Consider the following 14,541-nt stretch of genomic DNA (forward strand, 5'->3'; position numbering starts at 1 on the left):
TATCTTCTATATTTTTTTATGTATCTAGGGCATTCTATTTGATAGTTAGAAATTATAATTTTTTATTAAAAATTAAAATTTAAATCTAAACTTTTGTACTGATCAATCATATTTTTCAGTTTGTTTTTTTTTTGGTTTGATTCGGTTAATTGGTTTGATCGGTTTTTTTGTCCACTCCTAGCTTATAGTGTAATATCATTGACCTAATTTTTTTTATGATTTATTGATTTTTGCATTCAGTTTTTTTTTCACCGATAAAATGTACATACGGAAAAGTATAACTTCCAAACATACATATGTTTTTTTTAAGAATAAAGTTGAAAAAAAGTTTAATATATTTTTTTTGAAATATTTGAAATATAAAAAAAAGGACAATCCGAGAACATACAAAAGCTTTGGAATATTATTTTTGGCGTCTTATTGAATCAAATCGGAAGCAATTATATGAGTAAGAAATGTAGGAAACACAACATCCTACTCACCTGATATAGACGACAAGCTTGCGCTAAAGAGTACTTCGCGCCATTCGCAAACCGTCTTATAAAAAATAAAACTAAAATTATCTAATTGCTTTACTAAAGACGAGCAATCATCAATAAGGATATCAACCCCTGGCTTCCGAGGTAAACGAAGATGCATAATCACGTCTAGAGCGTCCTATTCGATAATGACACGAGAATGGGCAAAAAAACCGAGAAGACCGCGGCGTCTACATTTGCCTTGACCCATCTAGCAGGCGGCGCAATTCAGGTTGCCAAGCCATCACCTCTATCAATCCCAATTGTCGAATTTGAGCAGCTTGCACACTCTGGGAAAATGCCAAGCAGCTAAATCATGGCTAGCTGAGTTAAGAACCGACGAAGAAGAGCACCCTCGTTCCAAATCACTTCATTCCGGTGCAACCAAATTTGCCATTTGCCAACAACCATGCACGTCCAAATTTTCATCTGTGTTTAACGCCCACCAACAATCTTGAGCAAACTGACACTGAAACAGAATATGCTCGATGGATCTACTTGGTTCATTAGCTTCTATTTGCATACCATTACTAGCTAGCTTATCTGTCATGATATATGTTTACTTTTTTTGAAGCTAATAAAATATCAGAAACTGTTTGTAATAATTAATATGTATAAATTTTGTTATCATAAAAAATGGAAATATTAATGGTTAAGAATCCAACTAATCTAGTATTTTGATGATACAAAGGCCCATAAGCAAACACCCACTAGTATTTGTCATTGAAAAAAATGCTAGGATAACAATTACTACTAGCTCTTTTTTAAAAGTAAGACAGCTTTGTTTTTGGACATAAAAAGATGGCAGCTTAAGCAACAATTCAAGCTAGGAGGTCAATTAAGTAATTTTTTTAAATATTTACTAAAAATATTAAGAGTATAATAATCTTCATTGAAACTCAGATTTATAAAAAAACTACACACTAAATACAAACAAAATTTAGACGGATATAAAAGGCACTTTTGAAGGATAATTTTAATAGGTAATTCTTTACAAGCTAGTCTGTCAGTAAGTGACAAATTAACAACAAACTGCTTACTTCAGTCGCTAACAGCCTAACAGCGAACTTTATCCTATAGCTTGATTATTCATTTTAGATAATGAAATAATGACTCGTCCATAATTTCATATATGTCTTTTAATATCAACGATTTAGTGAAAAGAAAAATAATTAACAAGGAAATGTATATATTTTATTTAATTTTTTGGGGGATTTAATGCATTTAAAGGCGACTTAGCTATCCAAATTAAGTATACATTAACGCTATTTGAGTAATAATTCATTAGTATATATGAATTATTTAAATAAAAAATGAAAATTAATAATATAAAAAAATTGTAAAATGACGTGGAAGGATGATTGCATGTGACCAATTTCCTGTAAATCTTTCCAATTTTATAGAAGTAATTTAATTATACCTACATAAAAATTGAATATGTATATGATTATTAAAAAAAGGAGTTGTCAATTTGGATGCACCATAGTTTGATAGATCAATTTTTTTAAAAAATAAAAAGTTTTAACTTTTAAACATAAAAAGAAAAAAATAATTAATTCCATTTTGATAATTTGTCCCCTCAACTTGTAAGCTAATTGCTCTCTCAATTATTGATTTACACTCTTAATTTATAAGCTAATTTGTGAAAATGGACTAATTGGCAATAACCATCAATTTTATGACTGATCTGTTCAAAAATTAATTTTATATGTTAATTGCGTATTATTTATAAATAGAGGGCACATTGCTACTTAAATTACTTTTATTACGTGGAGGAACTATGTAAATCCACTTAGGAGGGGCTCCACTAAGTGAGGAGGCATGTCTTAATCAAAGAAGTTCAACAAAATATAGCTAACGAATCAGTAATGAAAATGAAAGGTTGATGGTCTAACCACCACCATTTTTGTTTCTTGTCAACTTCAAATAACAAAATTCTAGTGAAGTGGACGCGAAGAAACTTAACCAAAAAGACCCATCATTTTATTCTTTAATCTTTTTATGTTTTTTAAATTAACTTCCTTTAATTAATCATAAATCACCATCTACAAATTGCACTAACGAACCTCAATCACTTATCTATATATATAAAATGAGTTAGCTCTTTGTGTGCAATAGCTTGTCTTCATTCATTTTTCGATCAACCTCAAATGGACAAAGAAGAAGGAAGATTGGTGATGGCCGGTCGTGCAGAGATCGATACTCGATCGCCTTTTCGATCGGTAAAAGAAGCGGTTAGTCTATTTGGGGAAAGAGTTTTAGCAGGAGAAATCTATGCCAACAAGCTCAAAGAGGTTCCCTCTTTCACTTTCTTTATGTAGCTGAAATATTTTTATCCTTGAACCATAACAAAGCACATTATTTTGCTAAAGATATTATATTAGAAACATTGAGAAGGATATAATTATGGATAGATAAATACATTTTGTCTTACTACTATTAATGCTTTTATACACTAGGTTTAAATTCGGGTAAAATATTTTAGAAAACACCCACATTTTAGTTTTTTTTTTCAAAAATTCAAAAAAAAAACTCTTATAAATGACTAATTTGAACTTTTTTCATCAAAATAAATGATTTATTTAAAAAAAATTGAATGAAAAAGAGATCAATTTAGTATTTGTGGGCACATTTGAAAGTGAAAGCTGAAAATTTAGACAAAAGTTTACAATTTTATTATAAGGTTAGGATATTATTAAAGAAGGGATGAAAGGTGGATGGTTTTTAAGATTTTTTGCCTTTAAACTTTCTAAATGAGCTACAAAGTATAACCCTTCTTTTGGTTTAATTTTATTCTAATATTTAGTTTGATTGCGAATAAATTGATTTAGAAATTTCATTTGACATAATATGGATATTTCTATACAATTTCAAAATAGAAGTTTCAAATAAATTTATAGTAAATGAATTAAAACTATATTCATATATAAATAAATTTTGCGCATGATTTTTATGAAATTCATTTGAATCAAATACGTCATAAGTAAAAAAAATGAGCCTATAATATAAACTTATTTTCTTGGTTAGATGAGAGGTGGAGCAAGTGAAAGTGGGCAATACCAATCCAGAATGGGAGCTTTAACAACAGAGCTTGAAGAAACAAAGTTAAGCCTTCAAAAAGCAAGAGAAGAAGCTGAATTAATGACAAATTGCATAAAATCTCTTAGACAAGAACTAGAGCAATCAAAGAGAGAGTTACAATGGCTTAAGGCAAAAGAAATAATGTTCAACAAGCAACCAATTAATATTATTGATGATCCTCAAATTGAAGACCTCAAGTTCATTGAAAATCCAAGTAATAAAATTGATAGTGAAGATGATGATAATGATGATGAATTTGGGAAGAAAAAATATGTTAAATTTGCTAGCCCTCCTTCATTGACTAAAGTTATGGTTACCAAAGAGGAAATGCTTGGGAGACCAACTTCAGGTAAAAAGACCATTAAAAGAAAGTCTTTAGCACCTATTTTAGGGTGGCTATTTTCTAAAAAGAAGGCAAACCAAGATGGAGAGTCTCCAAGAGTGTATTAAATATAATCGGTGGAGATTACGATTCTTTCAAGTTGATTGAACATAACGCAAGTCGGAAACAACTTTTGATTGTTAATAAAAGTTTATGATCCTCTTCAAGATTCAAGAGTATCTATAGCTAAAGCCCATTTCTCAATTTGGGTGTAGAAATAAGAAAAAGAATTCTAGGGTAAGTGTTTCTTCATTTTTGTAAGATTGGGCCTGAAATATATGTTTATCGCCCAGGGTAATTCATGTTCAGCATTCTGTATATGCTTTAAAGGTGTTTTTTTTTGTGTTATAATATTGTAACAAGTTAGATGCCAATTTGAATATTGAAAAAAAAATAATTAAATACTGAGATAGCATATTAGAGAAAGTTCAAATACTAAATAGATATGTGCATTTTGTTGCGATATAGTTAAACTTGTTAATTTTCTAAATTCTGATATGGAGTTGTTTGTAATAACAGATAAATGATAGAGTTTTTAATATGAAAAATACATTTGGATAGTCAATATTTCATGTTTACAGTGGTGGAACTTAGATTTAAATGATAATTTACTCCTTCAACTTATAAGCAATGGGCAATTAACATATAAATTAATTTTGTGGGCAAATAAGTCACGAACTTGATATTTATGGGCAATTAATTAATTGCCCATTTGGGCAAATAAGTTTAAAAGTTAAGGGGGTAAATTGCAATTTAGGGAACAATTAGCTTAAAAGTTGAGGGGGTAAATTGCCAAAATAGGGTTAAATATTGTCCATAATCAACAAATTCGTGACTAATTTGTCCATAAAGTTAATTTAGGTGTTAATTATTCATTGCTTACAAGTTGAAGGGCAAATTGCCACTTAAGTCGTGGAATTCATATGAAAATTGAATCAGGGTCGAAACTGTCGGAAAATGAGTTTTCTTGATAGGATGGTGTTACACCAATATGGACTTGGAGGGCAAGAATTGATCTAACATACAGTTTTAAGATTTTATGATTTATGATCGAAGAACATTAAAATTTGGCCACATGAACATGTATTTAATTCAAATTAAACAAATAAATAAAAGAAAATACACTTCTACAATGCAAAGGAAACTGATTTTGATCTTTAAAAGTACCATTCTGAATCTTTGACTCATTTTCTATCCGGATGAAAAATATAATGTAGATATTCAATCAGCTTGAATTTGATTGATTGCATCTTGAGATTGAATATTTACTCCATTTGGTGTGAAGTTGTTGGCCTGTATAGGTGATCCCTATCTGAACCTTTTCTATAGCGATAATATAACGAAACTTTTAGGAATTCGTTGATAATTCATGATTACAAAGTAGATCAAATCTGAAATCGGAATCGATTCTATTCATATTCCATAGATCTTAATGATCCGGAATTCCTTTCCAATTTCGGAGTACATCATGTAGATCATAGTAACTTATTTCATTGTATATTATTGTATAGAGTTACTTTCATATTAGATATATTTTGGAATTCTTGCGTCCTATGAGCGTGAGCATGGAAGGGGTTATTAGAACCAATCTCTTTTTATGAGTGAAATCCACTTTATACTTTTCTCATTTGAAGGGACTGAGAAATTCTAAGATCTGAGAACGGCTTAATACATCATTTGACCCCTAAACTATACCACTTTATTCTCTGCGACCTCTAAACTAATTTCGTATTCTTTTGGACCTCTTAACTCTTTTTTTTGTTCTATTTAACCCCTCATTCGGAATGTGCACACCACGCGCGATGACGTGGATAAAATTGCTGACATGACTTTGCTGACATGGGGTTAAATAGAATAAAAAAAGTAGTTTAGAGGTCCAATGGAACACTAAAATAGTTTAGAGGTCATAGGAAATAAAAAGGTAAGGTTAGAGGTCAAAAAATATATTAAGTCTAAATATTTTTTTAATTTAAAATAAAAAATGATGTACTTTACATATTATTTGAAAAAATCATTTAAGGCTTTAAAAGTCATGAAATTTAGCGTGTTTTCCAATTTTAACACAAATTTTAAAAATTCAGAATTGATTTGAAAAGTTTGAAATTGTAAAAAATTAAAAGCTGGTGTATTAAAATTTTATAATTGGAAATTCGTGAAATACACTAAAAATTATAAATTTTTTTTAAAAAAATCAGTCTTTTTTTTAATATTATCACAGTATAATAAATTTATATATTTTATAATATCGTTAAACAGACAAAACTTCTTTTATCATTATTGAAATGTAAACAAATATTTACATGTACAAGAAGTTATATTATGTAATTATTTGACTAAATTTCAATATTTTTTTATTTTTCTAGAAGATTAAATGGATAAAAGTTAAATAATTGTATTTTTGAGAAGGTTAATGGGTAAAAATTAAAAGTTTGAAGGTGCAATAGGAAAATAAAATAAGTTCAGGGGTCAAATAGAACAAAATAGTGTAGTTCGGGGGTTCAATAGAACAAGTTATGCATTTTAATTATCCTTCACGCGCTTCAACGCGTTTGAAAACACGCGTTTTTGCCACGTTGGATGAAAAAGGTCAGATCGGCAAAAAAATTACAATTGACGGGTTAAATAGAACAAAAAATAAAGTTAAAAGGTCCAATAGAATATCAAATTAGTTTAAGAGTCTCAGAGAATAAAAGTGTATAGTTTAGGGGTCAAATGATGTATTAAGCCATCTGAGAACTATGGAATTTTTTTACGTATGTATATATTGCTCACGGAGTAATCCAGTATGGTGTATGTGTACAACAAATCACATTCATTAGAAGCCATGAAAACATGAGGCAGTCAACAGTTAGATTAGGCAGATTTTTTTTTTGAACATGCTCTTAATATTGTCTTAATTTACTTTTTTTATCATAAAAAAAATTCAAACATAAAAAACAAATTTAATTTTTTTTCTCCGTTTCATTCAAATATCTAAAATTAAAACTGAAAAATAAAAAATATATTTAAATATATAATTTTAAAAATTTAGACTACAAATTAAAAAAAAAAGGAAATACTAAAATATATTTTTCTATGATTAAAGCCCTTAGAAGAAACTTCTTCGATCGTATTTCCCCACAAATTTTAAATAACTAACAAACCGACACTAAAATCGAATCCCAAAAGCATGGCCGAAGGATTCAATACCATCCTCTGACCATACTCAACTTCCACCAGTCCCCGCTTCCAGATCTTGCATTTCAACTTTTCCACGTCTTTTTTTTTATTGGGAAATATTAAAATTACGATGTGAAGACAGACAAAAAAACTCAAATAAATATGCCTTCCAAATGTAATTTTGAAGTCTCAGTTTAGAACTTCAGAGCTGTTGGCTTTTTAACATCTAATATTGATAAGTAAGAGCATCCGTAGTACAATATTAAAATAGTACGTTAATGCCACCGTTTAGCATTAAGTCTTAAAAATATGACTCTAATATAGTACTATATTTGGTGCTAAATTTAGCATATATTATACCAATAAATTATATCTCAAATGATATAAGCGTTAGAAAATAGTCTGCTAATTTGTGGGCTCGTTTCCTTTCATAAATACTTTTCCTGCTCAATTATATATAAAAAAAACAATATTTAGCACATGTTATATCATATATTAAATTTATCATCGACTATATCATATACTAAATTTCAAAATCCAATCAAAAAATGATTATAATTTTTTTTATTATTATCGTTGTCTTTTTGCATTTTTTATTTTAAATTTTATGCTCTCTTTTCTTATGTTTATGGCCTCAATTTATTAATTTTTTGTAATAATAAACCACACACTATCATGAAAATAATTTATTTATTTTATAGTCTATCGATTCTCTTAATAATTTATTTTAAAAAGTTCATTAAAAAATAAATTAAAAGATATAAAAATATATGATTGAAAAAAGTTTAATAGATTATTATCCTAAGTAATAATAGCACTTATTCATAAAAGAAGAAGAAATAATAATAACACTTTTTAACATTTTATATTAAAGATAAATTTAAAATGTTACGCTAAATAGAGCATTTTACAATTTTTTTATGTTAAATTTAACATGGAAATAACACTATGGATATTTTAATATTAAAAGCTATCAAATTAGATTCAGTCTATAATATATATATTAAATTAAATTAGTTTTTAATTATATTTATGAGAAGAGATTTATTTATTTTTTAGTTATAATAAATTAATTCAAAATATAAGTATTCCAAATTTAAATGTAATAGTTGTATTAACATGTGAGAATCAATTTTTTTCTATACAGGTTGCATGAGGTGTTCTGAACGAGTATCAACTATAAGACGACACCTTTAAACCTTCTATATTCAAATTAATTTTCACTCGAGTTAAGTAGATTTTTTGTGGAAGGCAAAACTCTAACCTCAAATTTTAAACGGCTGCATATATGAGTATTAATTATTTATGACGAACCTAATTACTATTTAAATTTATAAATATGAGAAATGGTGTACCAAATAATTGTCTATTTAATGATTGAAAAGTGCTATTTGATTATTTTTAAGATTTTATTGCACACTAATTTTTATCCTAATATCACAAATTAAAACGTTAATGATTGAGATGACTTTCAAATTCAAATACTAATGCAATCAAATAATTGTTTGTCTCATTGCTGGGACATTATATAGGCAATTAAACCAATGCTAAATTAATTTTTAAATTACTTCCCTTATCATTCTAAATAAATAAAAACAAGAAGTTTGAAAAACAATATCGCCTCTGTCTTCCACTGATCGGCGAAGACTAATTTCTTTTGTTAATTTAATATTAAAGCAGTTTCAATTCAATAAATAATTCAGATTATTATATATTTTTCTGAGTTTGTATTTTTTTTTATAAATTTTATATTTTGGTTTGTGTATTGTTTTAATGTTTTCTTCTTAAATTTTGCTAGTTCATACATGGATATATTGGGGAGCGGATTTTAAATTGTTATTAATAATTTTTTTATTTTTGATGTTCTCTCAGTTATACTCATTCAAAAACCAAATATTTAATTTATAATTTAAAATGATTATTGAATAGAGCGGTATGCATTTAAAGAATTTTTTCAATATGTGACTGTAAAAATAAATTTTTATTATTTAATTAAAAAAAATTCATTATTAAAATTATGTTTGTTTCACACCAATGAGTTATCAACTTGTTTCTGAAGGGGTATTTTTTTTTTTAAAAAAAGTTAGCTTCTGAAAATAAATTCTATTGAAATTCAATTAATATTTAAATTATGTTTGTGGAACATTAGTAAATTATTAGTTTATTTTTTTTTGATAATTGGGGAAGGGAGAGTGCTTGTGGAAGGATTTAAACCCACGACCTTGACATTTGCTGCCTAGCGCTTATACTATTTGAGCTACAGTTCGTTGGTTTATTGTAGTGTATATGTATAATTGGATTGAGCATATTGAGAAAATAAGTTGTATCTAAACTCATGCAAAATCCCTTTTGTAGTTTTTGAATATAACTTAAGTTTAATTATATACTTTTATTTTTTAATTAATAGAATATTATTATTATTGAAAAAGTTTTGATTTTGTTTATTTGTTGTAACTGGACGGTTAGTCGGCTGAATTAAATAAAGATGTGGTGAAGAATAATTGATAGCGTTAAACAAAAAAGATGTGGGCATGCACATGTAACCATGTGAGCCCTATCACTCAAGACAAAAATGTTGCTTCCATCTTTCATCTCCGTTAGAAGAAAAATAAAAATTCATTCACATAAGCCAAATTTCATTCGTAGTTTTAATATAAAAAAATAATTTTATTTCCATAAAAAATAAATAGCAAGTTATTATAAATATTTATCTGATAAATTTATTTTATTATCTTATTAAGCATATAAATGTTGAAAATAAAAACATAAGATAAAAGGAGAAGAAATTTAGAGGGGAGATTTTTTTTTTTTTTTATCATTTAAAGGAAAATAATAGTTCTACGTGTTAGATAAACATTTAAATTACTGCTTGTAAATTTAGTTTAATAGAAATAAAAATTTATTAAGAACAATACTTTATTAATATAAAAATTATACTTTTTTATATATTATAATTACGTATTAAAGTTTATATACCGTTTCGGAAGAAAGAAAAAAGTTTTAAGTATTGTGAGTGAATTTTTTTTCTCTCCTTTAGCCTCATTTGTTTTTTTGGATAAATAACCTCATCTGTTTTTTGGATAAATAGCCTCATTTCTTTTAGGGTTAATACCATAAAAAATTATGACATTTACACGAAATTTCATTTTAATCACGACCTTTTAAAGCTGTCATATAAAACTATAACCTTTTTTTTCAAATCTATCATTTTAGTGTATTTTTTTGACTAAAATCTTCATTAAACCATTAATTTAAGACCCAAATTATAAATCAATACCAAATATTATTATTTTTCGGCTAGAGTATGTAGGATTAGTAATTTTTCGTTAGAAAACATACACCGAATTTTATTTTGGTGATAGATTTGAAATAAAATAAAAGGTTGTGCCTTTAAATGTCAACTTTTAAAGGTTTGATTAAAATGAAATTTCGTGTAAAGGTCGTGTTTTTTTTATAGAATTAATCATTTCTTTTACTATGTATATTATGTTAGTGTTAATTAGTTTAAATTTGAGGGTATAAAATCATACAAAAAATATTTATTCTTTTTTTCAAAAAATAGTTTTCATATGATTTACATTTATAATTTATTATTTCAAAAAATAATTCAGTAACCATGGACTTACACTTAATTGAGATTACTATATTTGATTATTACACATGAAATGCCTAATAGCTCATGCATATAATTTAAACCAGAAAAGAAGATAGCACATAAATTTGTCTTTTCTAATTAAATTAATAGTTGAAGACTTGACATAAGTGCGTTGTGATTAGATACTAAATTAAACCTCTAAATTTTCTTCATATGGTGTCTCTACTTTGACTAAACCAGCAGTTCCAGTTCCAGCAAATAAATAGAACAAAAAAAATAACAGAATAAATTCGTAACGTTGTTCCATTCTCTCAAAAACAGCAAATTTGTTTTGGATACTAATATGTACAAATTTGGATGGATCGAAAAATAAAAATAATTAATAAGAGGAATGTTTATTTTTTGTCTTTCTATGAGAAAATCATGAATTACAAAAAAAATTCCTGTTGATGCTCTGAACATAAATTATAAGGGTAATTAATCTGGGAGTATTCAAATTATTTTTTTGTGACTAGATTATAATTATTTTATTTTAATTATTAAACCAATTTTTTGAGTTAAATAAATATTAATTTTATTTTAACAAGCAAATTGGCAAAAAATATGTGGCAGCCAAAATTATCAGTTTTTTTATTAAAAATTTATCATATATGCATACTTTAATTTAAAAAAATTTAGTTAAAATAAAATTATTTATATATGATACATTTCTATAAAATATAAGTAAAAAATTATTTTTACGGGGCAAAATCAAACTACTATGTAAGTATTAAACAAAATTAAGATCTAATAATTAAAATAAAATAAATTAAAATATAATTTATAAATCCAAAAATCAATTACCTTAAATTAAAATAATTTTATTACCCACAACACAAAGCTAATCAGCTATAGTAGGCTTAGTAGCCACATGGCATGATATAGCCAGCCAATACATATCATCCACTAATTTATTTATTATAAAATGTTGTCCTGTATATATAATATATAGATATAGATTCTCATATATAAAGATACTTTCACATGTATTTTGGTTAACTAACTAAAACATAAAAGCACATAATGGAGAAAGAAAGCCCTAAAAGAATGAAAAGCCATCTCTGCATTCCCAGGCTTAGACCAAGCAATAACACCATCTTCACAATGAAGAACAACCACCGCTTGTCTCCGATGACTCTCCTCGAGCGCTTCCGTGAGGCGGTGTTTCGCTTGATGATGCTATCCGCTCTATCACATAACAATAATAGTAACAATTGTAGTGGTAGATCACCTCTTAAAAAATCATATAATTACTGCCCATCAGCTCATGATCCTCATAATAGCGAAGCTGTCGCTGATTGCATCGAGTTTATCAAGAAAACATCCGTTGTGACGGAGGAGGAGGATCACGAAGATAGCCGGGATTCCACCGCTAGTAGTGTCATTGATTCGGACACTCAGATGATCATGGCAGTTCCAGTTATTTGAGGTTATTTTTTTAATTTTAGTTATGTTTAGAAGTTTTTTTCATTTATATGTTGATAAAGATGTTGTAACAACTAGTTTAGTGGTGTGAGAGATCTAGTATATAGTATTATAACATGTAAAGATGTATGATTTACAAAGAATTTTAGATTATATATATGGTTCAATTGTGATTCCCATCTTTCTCCTTTTCCGATTTTAAATTTGATAAAGTTTGTATTATCTTAATTGCTTGCTTCTTCAATTGTGATTCCCATCTTTGTCATGTATTTTGTCCAAGAACATATGATGAACTAATACACATACTTGACCCCAGTACTATAATTAATTGTTATTCTATTGGATTCCATATTTTTAAATTTTAGATAATTATATCCTTGTATGTAACTTTACTTTCATCAATTTGTAATTTTTCGGAAAAATATATATTAAAACTAAAAGTTGTAACTAATTTCAACAATAAATTTGTTAAAAAATACATTATTCTAATGATTGCATAACAAACGGTAACATAAACAATAAATAAAACTAATTTTTTTTTTCATTGAAGGATACAAAATAAAAATCAATTTTTTGTATTTCCCCCCAAAGAAAAAGGTAAATTGTATTAAATAAGTAGGTCTAATAACTCAAAAAGGTCAAACGTTTAGCGAAAGTCTCCATTGTATTCAAACGTTTAAATCATCTCGATAATGTCAAAAAACGTATTATAACATTTCATATATGTCTTACCTCCAAATGAAGCGTGTTTGTGTTGATGTCTCGCTCAGGTGGTGTGTCGGTGCGCGCCACATCGATAAGAACTAAACCTTAAAAGCTAGGTCAAACGTTTAGAAAAAGTCTCATAATGTCAAAACGTTTAAATTTGTCTCGATAATATCCAAAAATATATTATGACGTGACACACACCGACACGCTACCTAAGCAAGAGATCAATAATTTCAGGGGTCAGACATTTCTGAAACGTTATAAAACGTTTTTGAACATTATTGAGACGATTTAAATGTTTGGACATAACGAGAACTTTTGCTAAACGTATGGCATTTTTGGATCATTAGGTCTAAATAATATTGAAGTACATCCTAATAACTCAAATGCTATAAAAAAAATTGAAAAATAAAATAACGCTAACACTTGATCTACTAAAATAAACGAGGCAACACTAGAGATGAGAGAAAAAAACTTCGGGACAATAAGCGAGACAAACTCACATGTCATTTACAACCAGAACTTTTAATAGATTTCGTTGAAATTGTTCGTTTGGAAATTTCCCGAAAAACTAATCATAGGTTCTTATCGGAACAATAGAGCGGTTAGTTCATTTTTCAATTTATTATTAAAAAAAATCTTCAATCATCAAAAACTTAAATTCGAAGACTGAACAAATACAACAAGTATTAAATTATCCAGGATTCATTACATGCAATCCATAGTTAAACTCAAAAATACCACATCAAAACAAAATGAACTATAGATCGTAAAAGATTTATGAGAAAGAGAAGAACGTTTAAATAAGGAGTAATACATAGTAATACGGGCATAGAGAAAACATTTTCCTGGTTCAAATTGTTCATTTATTCAATAGGTACTTTTTTGCATTTTGATGTTCGTTAAAAATTGGTGAGTATATATGTTTTTGATATGCAGTCTAAGTTGAGAGACCAACTGATCTTTTTTTAAAATGTAATATTAAAATAATGTATTCCAACATGAACAAAAGGATAAAAAAACAATCTTAAAGTTAAAATACAAAGTTCAGATTTTTTTGTCTATTTTAACTGAAAATGGCTTTTTAAATATTTTGTGCCAAGTTGAAGGAGGTGTTTGATCATTTACTTTAATAATTAAAATAGACAAATTTTTATTTGTAAGATTTTCAACGAAAATATATTCTGTTCAATTTGACACAAACGATCAAATAAGGATAAATTTTTGATTTTATATTAAAAACACCTTTAATATTAGCATTTTTATTTATTTTATGTTTTAGTTTATTTTGCGGACACTTAACGGATATTCTTGTGAGTTTTATTCAAGCGTGGGAATTTATTTGCACCATTTAAAAATACGAAAGGCCTAGGTGGCTCAGCAAAATAAAAGAAAATAATTTATTTGTTCTTTTTCAATAATTTGAAAGGTATTTTTTATATCTTATGCCTACGACTTTATTTTGTAAGTTTAAGAATCTGAATGACTTCTTACTCTTTACAGAAACTAGTAAATTTTAGGGTTAATTGCAATGAAATATGAAATGTTTGAAAGTTTTATCAGTTATAACTTAACTTTTCAAAATCGGCTAACTTAGTTCATTTTAAAATATTTGAAATCTTTTCTAGTCATGT

At 27.1% G+C, this 14,541-nt stretch overlaps 1 protein-coding gene across 1 annotated transcript; it reads left to right on the forward strand.

Moving 5' to 3' along the window:
• Positions 1-2,577: 2,577 nt before the first annotated feature.
• LOC126677952 (WEB family protein At2g17940) lies at positions 2,578-4,383 on the forward strand. Its single transcript, XM_050372772.2, has 2 exons — positions 2,578-2,812; positions 3,546-4,383. Exons 1-2 carry the CDS (start codon positions 2,669-2,671, stop codon positions 4,047-4,049), a joined length of 648 nt encoding a protein of 215 aa, XP_050228729.1. The 5' UTR covers positions 2,578-2,668; the 3' UTR covers positions 4,050-4,383.
• Positions 4,384-14,541: the final 10,158 nt, after the last annotated feature.

This window comes from Mercurialis annua, linkage group LG4, assembly GCF_937616625.2.
Source record: "Mercurialis annua linkage group LG4, ddMerAnnu1.2, whole genome shotgun sequence".
Taxonomy (NCBI): Eukaryota; Viridiplantae; Streptophyta; class Magnoliopsida; order Malpighiales; family Euphorbiaceae; genus Mercurialis; species Mercurialis annua.

Bases quoted from the DNA above. Each gene is read 5' to 3' on its own strand.
- LOC126677952 (XM_050372772.2), top strand. From the start codon at position 2,669: ATGGACAAAGAAGAAGGAAGATTGGTGATGGCCGGTCGTGCAGAGATC. The intron at 2,813-3,545 runs GTTCCCTCTTTC...TTTCTTGGTTAG, and splicing joins ATGCCAACAAGCTCAAAGAG to ATGAGAGGTGGAGCAAGTGA.